General features: G+C 37.4%; 1 protein-coding gene across 1 annotated transcript; it reads left to right on the top strand.

Moving 5' to 3' along the window:
• Nucleotides 1-310: 310 nt before the first annotated feature.
• Nucleotides 311-7615, top strand: LOC132613286 (LRR receptor-like serine/threonine-protein kinase EFR). Its single transcript, XM_060327311.1, has 4 exons — nucleotides 311-446; nucleotides 3493-3942; nucleotides 6583-6687; nucleotides 6860-7615. The coding sequence occupies exons 1-4, from the start codon at nucleotides 311-313 to the stop codon at nucleotides 7045-7047; spliced, it is 879 nt and encodes a 292-aa protein (XP_060183294.1). The 3' UTR covers nucleotides 7048-7615.
• Nucleotides 7616-14343: the final 6728 nt, after the last annotated feature.

A 14343-nucleotide genomic window follows, 5' to 3' on the forward strand; every position in this document is an offset into this window, starting at 1 on the left:
AAATGAGGCCGAAGTAAATAGCAGAAATGAGGTTGCAACCAAGAAAGAAATGATCAAAAGCATTATGGCCAGAAATAAAATGTTCTTGGATGAAGCGAAAAAAGAAACAAAATTATATAGGAACACAACAGAGAGATTGAAATTAGAGGCAGAGGAGTCACTATTGGCTTGGAATGAGAGAGAATTGAGCTTCATCGCATGAATAAAAGAACTTCAAGAAGAACGAGATCTTGCTATACACGAGGTTACTAAGCTGAACGAGTCTCTTAAAGCAGCCAAGCAAACGAGTATAGAAACAAAGGAAGAAAACATGAAATTGAGAGGCATATTAAAGCAGGCTATCAATGAAGCAAATGCTGCTGCGGACTTAGCTAGATGTGAAAATTCTCAACTCAAAGATTGTCCGGCTATAAAGGGAGAAACAGCAGTCATGCAAAACTTCTATTGTCCATATTTTAAATATTTTGACAATTCATATAGTAATAAGAATTTAACTAGGAGAAGAAAAGCATTTTTTTTTAGAAGAATCGATAACCTCTAATGAGGTGTAGTTTTCATAGAAAGGGATCATAACATAGGCTTTTGTATATCGACACAGCTTGAAATTGTAAAAAAAAAAATGTCTTTGATGTTTTCATACTATGCTACAGAAATATGATCATTTATTAGAAGAATTGATAGAAACTAAGCGTCCACCAAAACAGATAAGGGACCAGGTACCTTATCTGTCCCCTTAAGCAGAAACAGAAAGTAAACAAGACACAATGTTTACGTGGAAAACTACTTGCTCAAGGGATTAAAAACCACGACCTACACTGGTAGGGTTTCCAACTTCACTAACTGAGCAACATTTTTCATATTACAAGCCTTTTGCAACTAAGGAATTAGCCCACTAATCTTTTCCCTTACAATAACTCTACTGCAAGTACTCACTTGACTAACTCTAGGCAAGAACCAAATTAATTCAACTACCTCTAGTTAAACTTCAACTCACCATAACTAACTATAGTTAGGTGTCTACACAAAATGCTTAATAAACCAAACACCTACAAAAGTCCTTCTTAAAAGAAGTGTAGGTTTACAATAGTTAGACCAAAAGATAAAGACTAAAACAACCTAGGATTTAAGACATATTCAGTATTGGGATCTGGTCCTTGGAGTTATTTAGTCTTGATCTTGAAAGCTCAGAGAAAACAGTGACGGCTGCTCTTTTCAACGATGAGAATAATATGTTTCAAGTGCTAGGTCAAACAAATGCCCACATGTTGTTTATATAGGGGAACAATGAGGGCATGTGAAGATCCTGTAAGTGGCATGTGATATAGATAGAGACGTTGCAATGATCCGTCTGTCCCGCTGTGGCTATGCAAGTCAAAATAGTGCCACAGCTGTCACGTTCGTACAGTGCCCAGGTGTTATGATATTGCCCTGGACGCGGGCTAATGATGATAACACCGAGCCTTAATGGCCGGGTATGATACTATATATATGACACCGAGCCTTAATGACCGGGCATGGTACTACATATATGACACCGAGCCTTAATGGTCGAGCATGGTACAATGTATATGTATAGAAATATTTTTTTTTAAAGGCTAAGCCTGCATGACATCCTCCTTATGAAGCATCCAGATGTACAGTTTATCTCTCTTATTCCATGTTACCTTCCATATCTATATTATGTTGTTATTCATGCCTTACATACTCAGTACATTATTCGTACTGACGTCCCTTCTTGTGAACGCTGCGCTCATGCCCACAGGTAGGCAGGGAGATGGATCAGACCAGTAGGTGTTCTATCAGCGGATTCTTACAAGCACTCCACTTACTTAGGAGCTGCAGTCTATTTGGTACTGTCCTTATGATCATTGTATTCTATGTATAGGCTCGTAGACGTGTGTGTACAGTTAGATGTTTTATTACTCCACCGGTTCATATTGTTGTATAACATTTTGGTGGCCTTGTCGGCCTTATTTTGAGCTCTTGATACTTTATTGTTAGCCTTGCCGGCTTTATGATATATGTTATGTTGTGACGACCTTGTCGGTCCGCATATGAACATATGTGATAAATGATCGGGTATTCCTTGCCTTTTCTGCATACAGGTGTTCTTTGAGTTATGGTTTATAATGTTTAAAGTAATGGATAAGTCAGGTGGTTCCCGGCTTATGGGTCGGAGCCCGACATACTCCTGGAAGGGGTGTGACACCAGGGGAACTGATAAAGGACCTGGTCCCTGAAGCATATGTCAATCATCAAAACTCATAACTCATCAAGAATACAACATTGATTGCCAGAGAGCAAATCAACATTGTTACTCGGTTATGCCTTTATCTGTGTTTGGATAAATATCTCCCTATTTGAGTTACCTATTCTTTGTTTTCCTTTCTCGATAATGCAATAAGATCTTCATATTTCTATCCCTGAAATCAAGACAACAAAATAAAGCTTATAAACAACAAAAAAGTGTTTCATGCAAAACATGGCAGTCTGTGTTAAGTTTGTGGCCTGATCGACTGCGGGGGTTGCGGGGGGAGGCAAGGGGCCGAAGGTAGTCCATTTCCTAGTTGGAAAATAGCTAGGCGGCAACCTAAGTGATTCGGGATTAGGGTATTTTCGCAGCCTATATATACATGGCTTTTCCGCATAATTATGTATCATGTGAACATCTTTCGTTGAAAATTAATAAGAGTTGGTGATGGCCGTAGTTTTCGTCCCCTTGAGGATCTCCACGTAACATTGTGTGTTCTTGTTTTCCGTGATCATTGATTTAATTCTTGTCATCTCATAACGGGTAAACAAAGAAGAAAAAGGAAACAATAGAAGACGAAAGAAAAGGCTATTTCCCATTACGAAAAGGCATTTGTTGACTTTACAATCCATTTAAGCAAGAATTAAGGGTGTTGTCGGTACAGGGAAAACCATTTTATAAAGATGTTTCTCAACTTCTCCGTATTTTGTTGGTCAATTGTATAGGGGCAGACATGACATACATGCATTGGTGTTTCACAATAACTACGTCTCAGTCTCAAACAAGTTTAGGGGCATTTTTGTTGATGGTTTACTTAAAATATTGTCGCCTATTGACTTGGCTCTTAGCAATATAAAGAAAACTGATAGCAAGATTTCTTCTTTCTATTAATGAGTAAGCAGACCTTTATTCCATTTTGTGAAACACAACCCATGTAGTGTCAACTATCAAGGAAAAATGGACAGATTCTTTTTTCTAGTTATTTTCCTCCTTTCAATTTGTTTTCACCTAAATCTTTTTGCTATTTATTTTCCTCCTTTCAATTTGTTTTAAAATCTTGGTGCTATATAGTGGAGTAAATTTGATCTTGACAATACCACACATACAAATTAATCCAGTGTCCATATGCCCTTGAAACATTCTATTTCCAATGCATAGTAACATGAAGAAGCACATTTTCTTATTGATTCTTCTCTTTCTAGTTCAATTTTCTACATCAGTTGCTTCCTCAAATTAAACAGACCAAGAAGCTCTACTAGCTTTCCGAAATCTTGTTACAAGTCCCTCTTCTTTTCTAGCCAATAATTGGACCAACAGTAATTATTGCTCTTGGTTTGGTGTCACTTTCAGTACAAAAAGACAAAGGGTTGTTGCCTTGACTCTTCTTAATTTGCATCTTCAAGGCACAATTTCCCCATCTTTAGCTAATTTGTCCTTTCTTAGAGAGCTCAATCTTAGGAACAAATTCTTTCATGGCAGCATTCCTTATGGCCTTGGCAACTTGCCCCGCTTGCGAGTGATTGATATTCAGAACAATCAACTCCAAGGAAGTATTCCATCAAGTCCATTTCAACACCAGAGAGTTCAAGTAATTTCATTTTCTCTCAATAAACTCGGTGGGGAAATGTGGAAAGGGCCATGGTATGTACCCGAACTCAAAGTCTTAAATCTCAAGAACAATAGCCTCGCAGGTATAATCACTCCTTCTGTTACTTCAGTTTGTCTGGGAATAGAATCAATGCCAACATTCCAAAGGAGTTTGGGAATTTAACCCAACTTACAGAATTGTTCTTGTACGATAATCAATTAACAGGTCCGATTCCTATAGCATTGTTTAATTTATGGTCATTACACTACAAGAAAAAATATATGTGGCAACAATTTTTTTTATAGATTGATTATTGTTGCAAAAAGTACTTTTGGCAAAAAAAAAATTGTTGCATGAACTTTTCCCAATGGCTGTTATTACAACAACGTGCAAAATTTTTTTTTTTTGTTGCCAAAAGTACTTTTGCAACAATAATCAATACTATGGCAACAAAATTAAATTATTTGCCAACAAAAAAATCATTTGCCAACAATAAAACTAAGTTGTTGCCAAATATAAAACTTTTTGTTGCGATATCTATACTTTCTTGTAGTGTTACTTGCAGTACATTTGGGATTCAATGGCCTTTTGGGTCCTCTCTTTCTTGATGAAAGAATTATTTTGTCAAATCTGAAGTTATTAAGAATATCTCTCAATCAAATTTCTGGTCATATTCCTTCCAACACATTCCAACTCACAGAGTTCAATGTTTTGGCCCTAGTTGCCAATAACATAACTGGACCAATACCAAGAAATATTGATCGTTTGTCCAAGCTCGAGGCATTGTACACTGGAAATAATGCAATAAGTGGGACTATTCCAGCTTCATTGGGCAATATTTCCACTCTGCAGTATCTTGATTGTCCAAACAATCGCATAGTGGGGCAAGTTCCTCCAGAATTAGGGAAGCTATCAAATTTGAGGAAATTAAACTTTGGGCGATAGTTATAATCTTATTGGCCAAATTCCGAAGGCTATCTTTAACATATCTTCTTTGGAAATGATTGCTCTCAATTTCAACAACCTCGGGTAGAATTCCAGCTCTACAGGTCCTCATCTTTTGAACCTTAGAGAAATTCTCTTTGGAGACAATAAGCTTGAAGGGGAAATTCCTTTATACATCAGAAATGCTTCCAAGCTTGAGGTACTGGCGCTAGACGGGAACTTTCTCGCAGGAACTATTCCTAGTAATTTAGGAAATCTTCGTGACCTGCAACGACTTTACTTAGGTGGTAATCAACTTATCAATGAACCAAGTAAACATGAGTTGCGATTCTTCAATTCTTTAGTGGACTGTAGGATGTTGCAAGTTATAGAAATGAGTTCCAATCCGTTGAATGGCATTCTCCCCAGTACAATTGGAAATCTTTCATCCACTATTGAAGCATTTCATACAGGGGATGTACACATCAGTAGCCTCATTCCCACAAGTATAGGAAACATAAGCGGTATAATGATGCTTAGTTTTGAGGTAAACAACTTGATGGGAACCATTCCTTCTGAGATTGGTAAGCTTGAACAACTCCAACGTTTATTTCTAGATAACAATAAATTACAGGGGCATATTATAGAGGTAGTATGTCATTTATCTGAGTTATTTGGGGTGATTCCAGAACGTATAAGAAATCTTAGCTTGCTACAAACTCTTCGGTTGGGTTCTAACAAATCTTTTTTAAAGCTTCCTTTGAGCCTTTGGAAAAATGAATGGTCTTCTCTATCTAAACATGTCACGAAATTCTATAGAGGGAGAAGTTCCACCGAATATTGGGGGACTGATCTTTCTAGTAACCACTTTTCGAGCAAGATACCAAGAAAATGGGGGAACCTCCAAAACATGAAGTCTCTTAACTTATCGAACAATTCATTTTCAGGACCAATTCCTTTATCCTTTGCCAACTTGATAAGCTTGGAAATCTTGGATTTGTCTGTAAATTCCTTGTCAGGTATTATCCCTCAGTCTTTGGAAAAGCTCTCATACCTTAAAAGTATCAATGTCTCGTTTAATGTTTTCGAAGGTGAAATACCTAATGATGGTGTGTTCGCAAATTCCACTCTATAATCATTTCTTGGGAACAAAGGCCTATGTGAAATGCACATATTGGAGGTTCCTGCTTGTGCTATCACTAATCCGAGACAACAATCAAAGTCTAGAAAGCTTGTGCTAAAAATTATTGCTCCAGTGGTTGCTTCATCCTTTCTCATATTCTTGTTAGTTTCAATTTGGATAATGAAACGAAAGAGAAAAAGGAAAATCCAAAGATGTACAAAGTATAGGATAGCAGGCCTCATCAATTAGTTTCTTATCACGAGATTCAACGGGTGACAAATAATTTTGATAGATCAAATTTAATTGGCGTGGGAGGTTCTGGTTTTGTGTACAAAGGCACATTATTTGATGGAACTGTGGTAGCCATAAAGGTTCTGGATTTGCAAAATGAGGAAGTATGCAAGAGGTTTGATACTGAATGCGAAGTGATGAGCTATGTGCGGCACATAAATCTTGTCCCGGTAATTACTAATTGTTCTAGTGACTGCATAAGAGCCTTTATTCTAAAATATATGCCCAAAGGAAATCTTGAGAATTTGTTGTACAAATGTACAAAGAAGAGTCTCACTTGAGCCTCCTTCAAAGAGTCACCATAATGTTTGATGTGGCTGTGGCAATTAAATATCTACATCATGGTCATGACAATCTGATAGTTCATTGTGACCTAAAGCGTGCCAATGTTTTTTTTGGATGAAGAAATGGGGGCACATATCGGTGATTTTGGCATCTCTAAAATTTTAGCTGTAAGCAAGTCCATGGCACACACCGCGACATTGGGCACTCTTGGTTACCTTGCACCAGGTACACCAGTCTCTTCCTTTTTTATCTTACCAAAAGACCTTTCTCTTTGATTCTCTCTTATTATAATTAAACTCTTCCAAATTCTAGAACTAAATAAAAAGCAAGTGTTTATTACTACATAATTATGTTATATTTCATATGAGTAATTTGTGTCCATTTTCATTCTTTTAAGAATATGGCTCGGAGGGAATAGTGCCCACTAGTGGTGATGTTTATAGTTATGGAATAATGTTGATGGAGGTTTTGGCCAAAAGAAGGCCAACGGATGAAGAGATATGCAATGAAAATCTTAAGGAAATGGATAATGCGATCATTTCCAGGGACTATGATGGACGTTGTGGATGCCAATCTTTTTTATGAGGAAGAATAATTCACTTCTAAAAGTGAAATCTGCATAGCCTCCATGATAGAATTGGCTTTAAACTGCACAAAGGAAACACCAGAATCAAGCATAACCATAAAAGATGTATTCAAGAAGCTTAACAAAATTAAGAACACATTTTTGGGAACGTAGAAGTTAGCATCTCTTTAGGTGGTGTGCTTTCTGAGCTGAAAGTTAATATATTGCTTTTTGTTTACCTACCTAGTCTTTTTAATAAAGTCACCCCAACTACTTGGGAGTCATGTAATGTATGTATTTCTGAGTGTTGTATTTTCATATTGTAATTGTGTTTTTTAGTAATTACGGTTTGAATGCCCGAATATTAAAACAGAAGGAAATCAAGATATATTATGAATGTGTTTAGCTGCAGCCTGCATCGTTGTGCTTTCTCTTTGCAAGCTTGAAACTATCTGTTCCACTACTTTACGCCTCTCCTCCATATTTTTTATTCACTAGCTTCTTCCTTTATATTCAATAATTGAATAAATATTTTAACGAGTTTAGACCTCTAAGTTTATATGATCGACACAATAGAAATATGTTAACACTAATGATTGATTCTTTGGGCAGTCACTTTAGCTGCAGAAGTGGAAGTGCACTGAAAAAGGACACAGAGAAACATCAGTTGGACTCGATGAATTGTTCGAGTGAATCGGAGACTAGACCAAATGATTGAAGATATTTTTGTATCGTTAGTGCATAAATCTTAAACTCAAATCAACCCCCCACAAAAAATTTCAGTATTTTATCAGTTTTTTCCTTTCGAAAGGTAGTAAAAAAGGGTAGGTGCGAGGATGCTGCTATATTCCGACGTTTAATAGGGACAAAAATAATCAACAATTTCATTGAAATATGATGTGTGTATTGCTAGGTTTTAATGACATTGCCCCCTGATATCATAGTTATAGGTTGTGAAATTGTGTAAGTAGGTTATTTTGTCGACCTTGAGTTATTGATGTATGGCCATTCTCAGGTGATGAAGCAAATTTGTCAACAGATATCGTCCATAGAGACTGCCCACACAAGCATCTTTACAGCAAATAGTGAACGCATCGAGAAAATGATCTCTGTAATGCCAATTTCGCGAAATGCACAGGATGTGAAGACCCAAAAAAACAAATTCAAGACACTCCCAAATACATATCTAAGATGAACTGCGACGTTCAACATTATTCAGATGAAAACTCATTCCATATGTTAAGATGTCGTCCGCAAGAATACTAGCTTTTCAGCAACAGAGAAGAAGAAAAGTTCATGGCAAGACTGAAGAAATATCATATCCTGCAAACAATGTTTCACACAGGCTGAATCATAATACAAAGCAACGCTAATTGCCATAGTTCTATAGAACATAACTATAACAGCTATCACTACTTTTCTAAACCAATAAACACTATCAATGAAAAGTAATAAGGACAGACCATTGAATTACAAGACTGACCCGAGATTCTTGTTTGAAGCAATGGTAAGTGGCTTCGACAAATTTGACTGGAATTAGATCGGGTTACGAACCTACACAAAAAGCTTATTGCAAGTGCTGACCCCAACAGCAGCCGCAAGATGCCAGTGTGTACAGCAGAAATCATCAGAGGCTGGATTGATAGGAGTACTGCAGATGCTGCCATAAGCAATTTTGAATTCTCATTTCTATGTGCCCTTGATAGACACTGCAAAAAGTTCAGCATTTAAGTCAGATTCTTTAAAAGCTATAAAGTTCCATAGAACCATTTGTTAAATCAGCAGATTTACCCATTCCCCTCTGTACACTTTCTCGATAACAATGGTGTCTAATCCATCCTTATCCAAGTTTAAGGGGTATTTTGAGTGGATGGCCAAATTTAAAGGATGATTTTGAGCTTTTTCTCGATATTTTAGGACATAAAAGTAAGTTGATTACATATAGATGCGTATACAGACCTATGTCTCAAATATGTATGAAGCTCAACAGCACCTTGAACTAGTGTTAGAATCTGTGTCTTGCGAATATGCAAGGACAAGAAGAACACTGTAATACAATCAATATAATGTTGCAAGGTCTATGCATTCTCTTGATCCATTGAACGTGCTGCAAAATTCAATCCTGGAACTATCATCGTGAACATATTTCAGGATCATGACGATTAAATACTTTGCTCATGATCAGCACAATGGTGCTCATCCTCTCCTAGGTGTCGTGGATTCATCCACTGCAGGCTTAAACTCGATGAATCTGCTTGCTCGTAAAAAAGAAAAAGAAAAAAATTGCAGCAGAAATGGAAAGCAAACATTTGCTACTTAAGATGCCCTTGAATTTTAACAAATGATAAGCACTATTTATATTTGACAATGCAAATGAAAACAGTTCTATATGTTAATTGCTCACCCGACCGAAAGCTCTGGACGCCAAACCAAATTGGAGCTGATAGTCCCTAGAACCACACTGAGACACTGGCATCCGAAGAAGGACTAGACTTAGAAAAAGGGTATTTCATTGATTTTTCTCCTGAATTGATTATTGAAAGATACATGAAAATATAAACTCTGCTAGTTTGGACCAATTTATCATTAAAAACTATGCATACAGGAAATAAATCTTGGTTTCTGTGTGAGTTAACAAGAAAAAACTCAACTAATCCCCTCTTCATTTTCACACCAAATGCTGGGATACAAAAGAGCATTTCAGCATGTTCATGTATTGGAGCATCAACACAGCAATCTGTTTTCATGGAAGACTTTTCTAATGTTTGAGACGTCACATGGAACCTCGCATCTCTCTTTATTTGTTTATTAATTTGCCAAACTTCTATGGTGATTTCATAATTCTGGTTATACAACAGTTTCATTTGGCATTCATCTTTGCTGATACTAATCGGACTAGATAAGTTTTAGCACTCCAAAACTGAAACTTGGTTAGTACTTCATGTTCGTGGATATACAGCAAAGACAAATGGGATGCAGGATTTCCAACACATAGACTCACAGCCTACTATAGCGCTTCCAGTTCCACTGAAAGAAAAACAAAACATAGTTGGCTCCAGTATGAGAATCCGTAGTTGTTTATTAAACAAAACAATTACGATGACACAAAGAACAACGACTACATCTCAACTGCAAACTGTTAAACAACACAGTACACTTCGACGATATAACCTGAAGTACTGCTCTATAACTAAAAGATAAAAGAGAAAATGCATAATTGTGAGAAGGAAACAAAGTCAACTTTTGCCAAAGGCCCAAACTCAAGGCATCACACTTCAGTGGGGAAATAATTCCAGACCATAAATCTGTAATCAAAACAAGGCATGAGTCTTTCTATTTCATGGGTTTTCGGTTTTCCTGCCAGAAATAGCGACTTTGCATAAATCATAACACAATTTTCAGATATTTTTCCTGCTCAATCAATGCTATATATCTATTCTCTTTAGTGTTGATTGAAAAAAATATGTATAGGAAATCAATCCGTGATCTGTATTGATGTATGAAAGTCATTATATACAAAGTAGGTATCTCACTAGCAGCATAATACTAGGCTAAATTATAGGACCTAATTACTATACATAAGGAAGAGAATATTTACAATATTTACGTAGACTTATTACATAGTCTATCACACCCCCGCAGTCGAAGCGGGAGGTTGTCGTACGCTTAGACTGTCCCTGAAATCATCAAAGAGCACGCGCGGAAGACCTATAGTGAAGATGTCTGCGATCTGGTAACGGGACGGGACGTGAAGAACACGGACTTCTCCACGGGCAACTTTCTCACGTACGAAATGTATGTCCATCTCAATATGTTTAGTGCGTTGGTGTTGAACTGGGTTACCTGATAGGTATATGTGTCACACCCCAATCCTGGTAGGGCATGATGGGCACCCGACCCTTGCTTAGAGCCGAGCGAACCCGCTGGTTCTCGTTATGTTCACAATCTCACTGGACTCTTAATTCATGAAATGAAATGCATAATCCAAACTTTCAAAAAAAACATTCTTTTCGTCTTTCTCAAATCAAGTAAACTGTAATCATATGGAATCTGTAAAGTAATGCATATTGAATACATCGGCTTAAATAGCCGCTTACTAGACTGACATACTATATACGTGACTCTGTCTGCAAAGTCTCTAACATAAATCATTATACCATGACATGGATACTCTGACTCGGCAACACTCCTGAAAGAAATGGAGCTCACCAATCCTGCTGGAACATCTTCTAGCCATGTCCTCTATTCATCTGTATACACCTGCGTGGCATGAAACGCAGCGCCCACAAGAAGGGGCGTCAGTACGAATAATGTACTGAGTATGTAAGGCATGAGTAACAATATAACATAGATATGAAAAGTAACAACGAATAAGAAAGACAACCTGTACAGCTGAATGCCTCGTAAGGCCGATGTCATGCATGCTTAACCTTTTAAAAAAAAACATATCTATACGGATACATAGTAACATGCCCGGCCATTAAGGCACGGTGTCATATATATAATATCATGCCCGGCCATTAAGGCTCGGTGTTATCATCATTAGCCTGTGTCTAGGCCTCCCGCGTCCGGGGCAATATCATAACATGCCCACGGCAGTGGTGTGCACATCTACGTGCCATGCCCAGCCGACTATAGCGCGGCGCGGTGTGAGAAAATACATACATATATATAAAGCATGCATGAGAGCCAAACAAAATCTATGAGTACATCGGAGTGACGTAAGGTCGGTAACCTCCGATTATATTATGGAATAATCATCGTCGTTTTATCTCACCTTGAAGGAACAATTATTTTAAGGTGAGACCAACAACAATGAATAAATTTAAGAAAGGTCAAAAGATATCTCAATATTCTCATATCGTCATTGAAATCATAAACTTGGAACCTTTGAACATAAAATCGTTCTCATCATAGTCATCATAATAATATAAAGCTCATGTACATGGAAATCTCTATGAATGAAAAATTATCTCATAATAACATGAAATCCGTATGCCTTGGAGCTTGGATAAATAAATCTCTCATAATCATCATCATGGTTATCATAAAGAATTATTCATCTTTGTCATCATAAAAACTTTAAGAGTCATAAATTCCTAAAATTCTTGGAAATGAAAATTTTTATGGAATCCGTAAATAGTTTGGTAGGAAAAGAATCATGCTTTTGGAAATTCAATAACCTCATAAGGATCACGAAATTCATGGGTTTCTAGCATTTGCGGAATCAATGATATTATGGATACAACACAAAGGTTTATAACGAAAAGATCATGTCTTTAGAAAGAAGGGGACTAGCCTTAACATACCTGGAAAATAGTTCTCGACTTCCAACTTACTTCCCGTCTTGCAACTCTCTTAATAATTATTCGTAGCCTCGTAATCTACATATATAACCATTCATAATATCATTAGGATTATCGTCATACGCTCGTCTTAAACACTTAATGAAAGTCCTTTTAGATTCTGTCGAAATTCGGGCAACATTTCCCCTGTTTATGTGCCTAGCCCGAAATTCCAATTCAACAACCAACAACATCGACAACAATACCAATAGTAGTAACATCATTTCCAACACCAACATATGCCATACAACAGCCCACACACTGTTGTCCAAATTTCTCAACCAACCAACTTGGGGTATGACTAATTAATAACTTTATTTCCGTAAAGAAGCCGAAATTAATACTAACAACATCCTTAACATTCTACAAGATGAACATATACATATCTTATCCAAAATTCTCTTCAAGCCTGGACCCATAATTCAACAACATCAACACAACAAACTATAATTCTATTCTTGCAATTATTCCTTAATCAAACTTGATAAAGAGAGAGATTTGAAGATTCATACCTTGTTTTTGTGAAAGTAGAAAAATCCCTAACATTTTCTTGTTCCCATGCTGCTCTAACTCCAAACGAAATTATGTTTGTGACTATGTGTTGCCCGGACTTCGATTAGTACTTCGTAGCTTGAAATTTCACTCAAAATCCTCACTTTTATGTGAGATTTAAGCCCCTTTTAGTTGGCTGAATTTTCTGGAAATTTTTGGAACATTTTGATGATGAAAAATGGGGTTTTGACCCCTTTTATAATAAGTTGGGTCGGTACTGTAGCTACAGTACTGTAGCGTCATGTTTCTGCGTCAACAGCTCAGTTTGTAACGTCTATAATTCTCTACTCCGAGGTCCTATCAATGAGCGGTTTGTTGCATTACAAACTAGACTCGACGAACTTCATTTTAGGATTTTGAAACGCCTTAAAACTCCAAATATACATGGAGATATACCCCTCCAAAGTTGACTAAAAATCCTTCCAGCATTTCTCAAATTTTCGTCGAATTTATTTTCTTCAATTTGCTCGATCTCGAAATATTCTGAAACTCTCCATACATGATATTTATCACTTATTATATTAATAATGGCCATATTCTCGTGTTTCAAAATACTCTTTCCCGATTACGACTTACGAGATCGTAATTCACCCTTTTTCTTCGTTGTTACGTACTTTCCTTGGCTTGTGCCTTTCAAAACATCATGGACGTCTCCGACGCTCCATTACTACGGTGAGGTACATGTCATACTCATGCCCTGAAAACGCTGGGTATAACAATATGGCACTAACATTATCACAATAAACCAATATAGCTGTCCGGATAGGACAACGGAGCTCCAACAGAAGGTTGCGAAGCCAACAGGACTCAGAGACGACATTAGCGACGCCACGGTATTCAGCCTTGGCACTGGACTTAGACATAGTAGGTTGCCATTTCGATGACCATGAGAGGAGATTATCGCCAAGGAAAACACAGTAACCGAATGTGGATCGGCGAGTGTCCGGACAACCACCCCAATCTGCATCTGTATAAGAAACCAGAGAGGCAACGGAGGATTTGTACAGATGGAGACCAAATCAATAGTACCTTGAATGTATTGGATTATGCGTTTAAGAGCATGCATATTTGCAACCTTTGGATCATGCATGTGAAGGGATACTTGCTGAACCGCATAGGAGATATCTGGTCTTGTGAATGTAAGGTACTGCAACGCGCCGGCCAACTTGCGATATTGTGTGGGATCATCACAAGAAGGTCCAGCCGTTGCACCAAGTTTGGCTTTGGTGTCGACCAGTGTCTGACTCGGCTTACAGGCAGTCATGCCCGCACGCTCTATAATATCTGCTGCATAATTTTTCTGAGAGAGAAACATGCCATGTGAAGTCCGGGTAACAGCAATACCCAGAAAATAGCTTAAAGGACCTAAATCCTTCATAGCAAATTCGGCACTAAGCAGAGACATGATGGATTTTCTGA

This window comes from Lycium barbarum, chromosome 10 (assembly GCF_019175385.1).
Source record: "Lycium barbarum isolate Lr01 chromosome 10, ASM1917538v2, whole genome shotgun sequence".
NCBI classification, from domain to species: Eukaryota; Viridiplantae; Streptophyta; class Magnoliopsida; order Solanales; family Solanaceae; genus Lycium; species Lycium barbarum.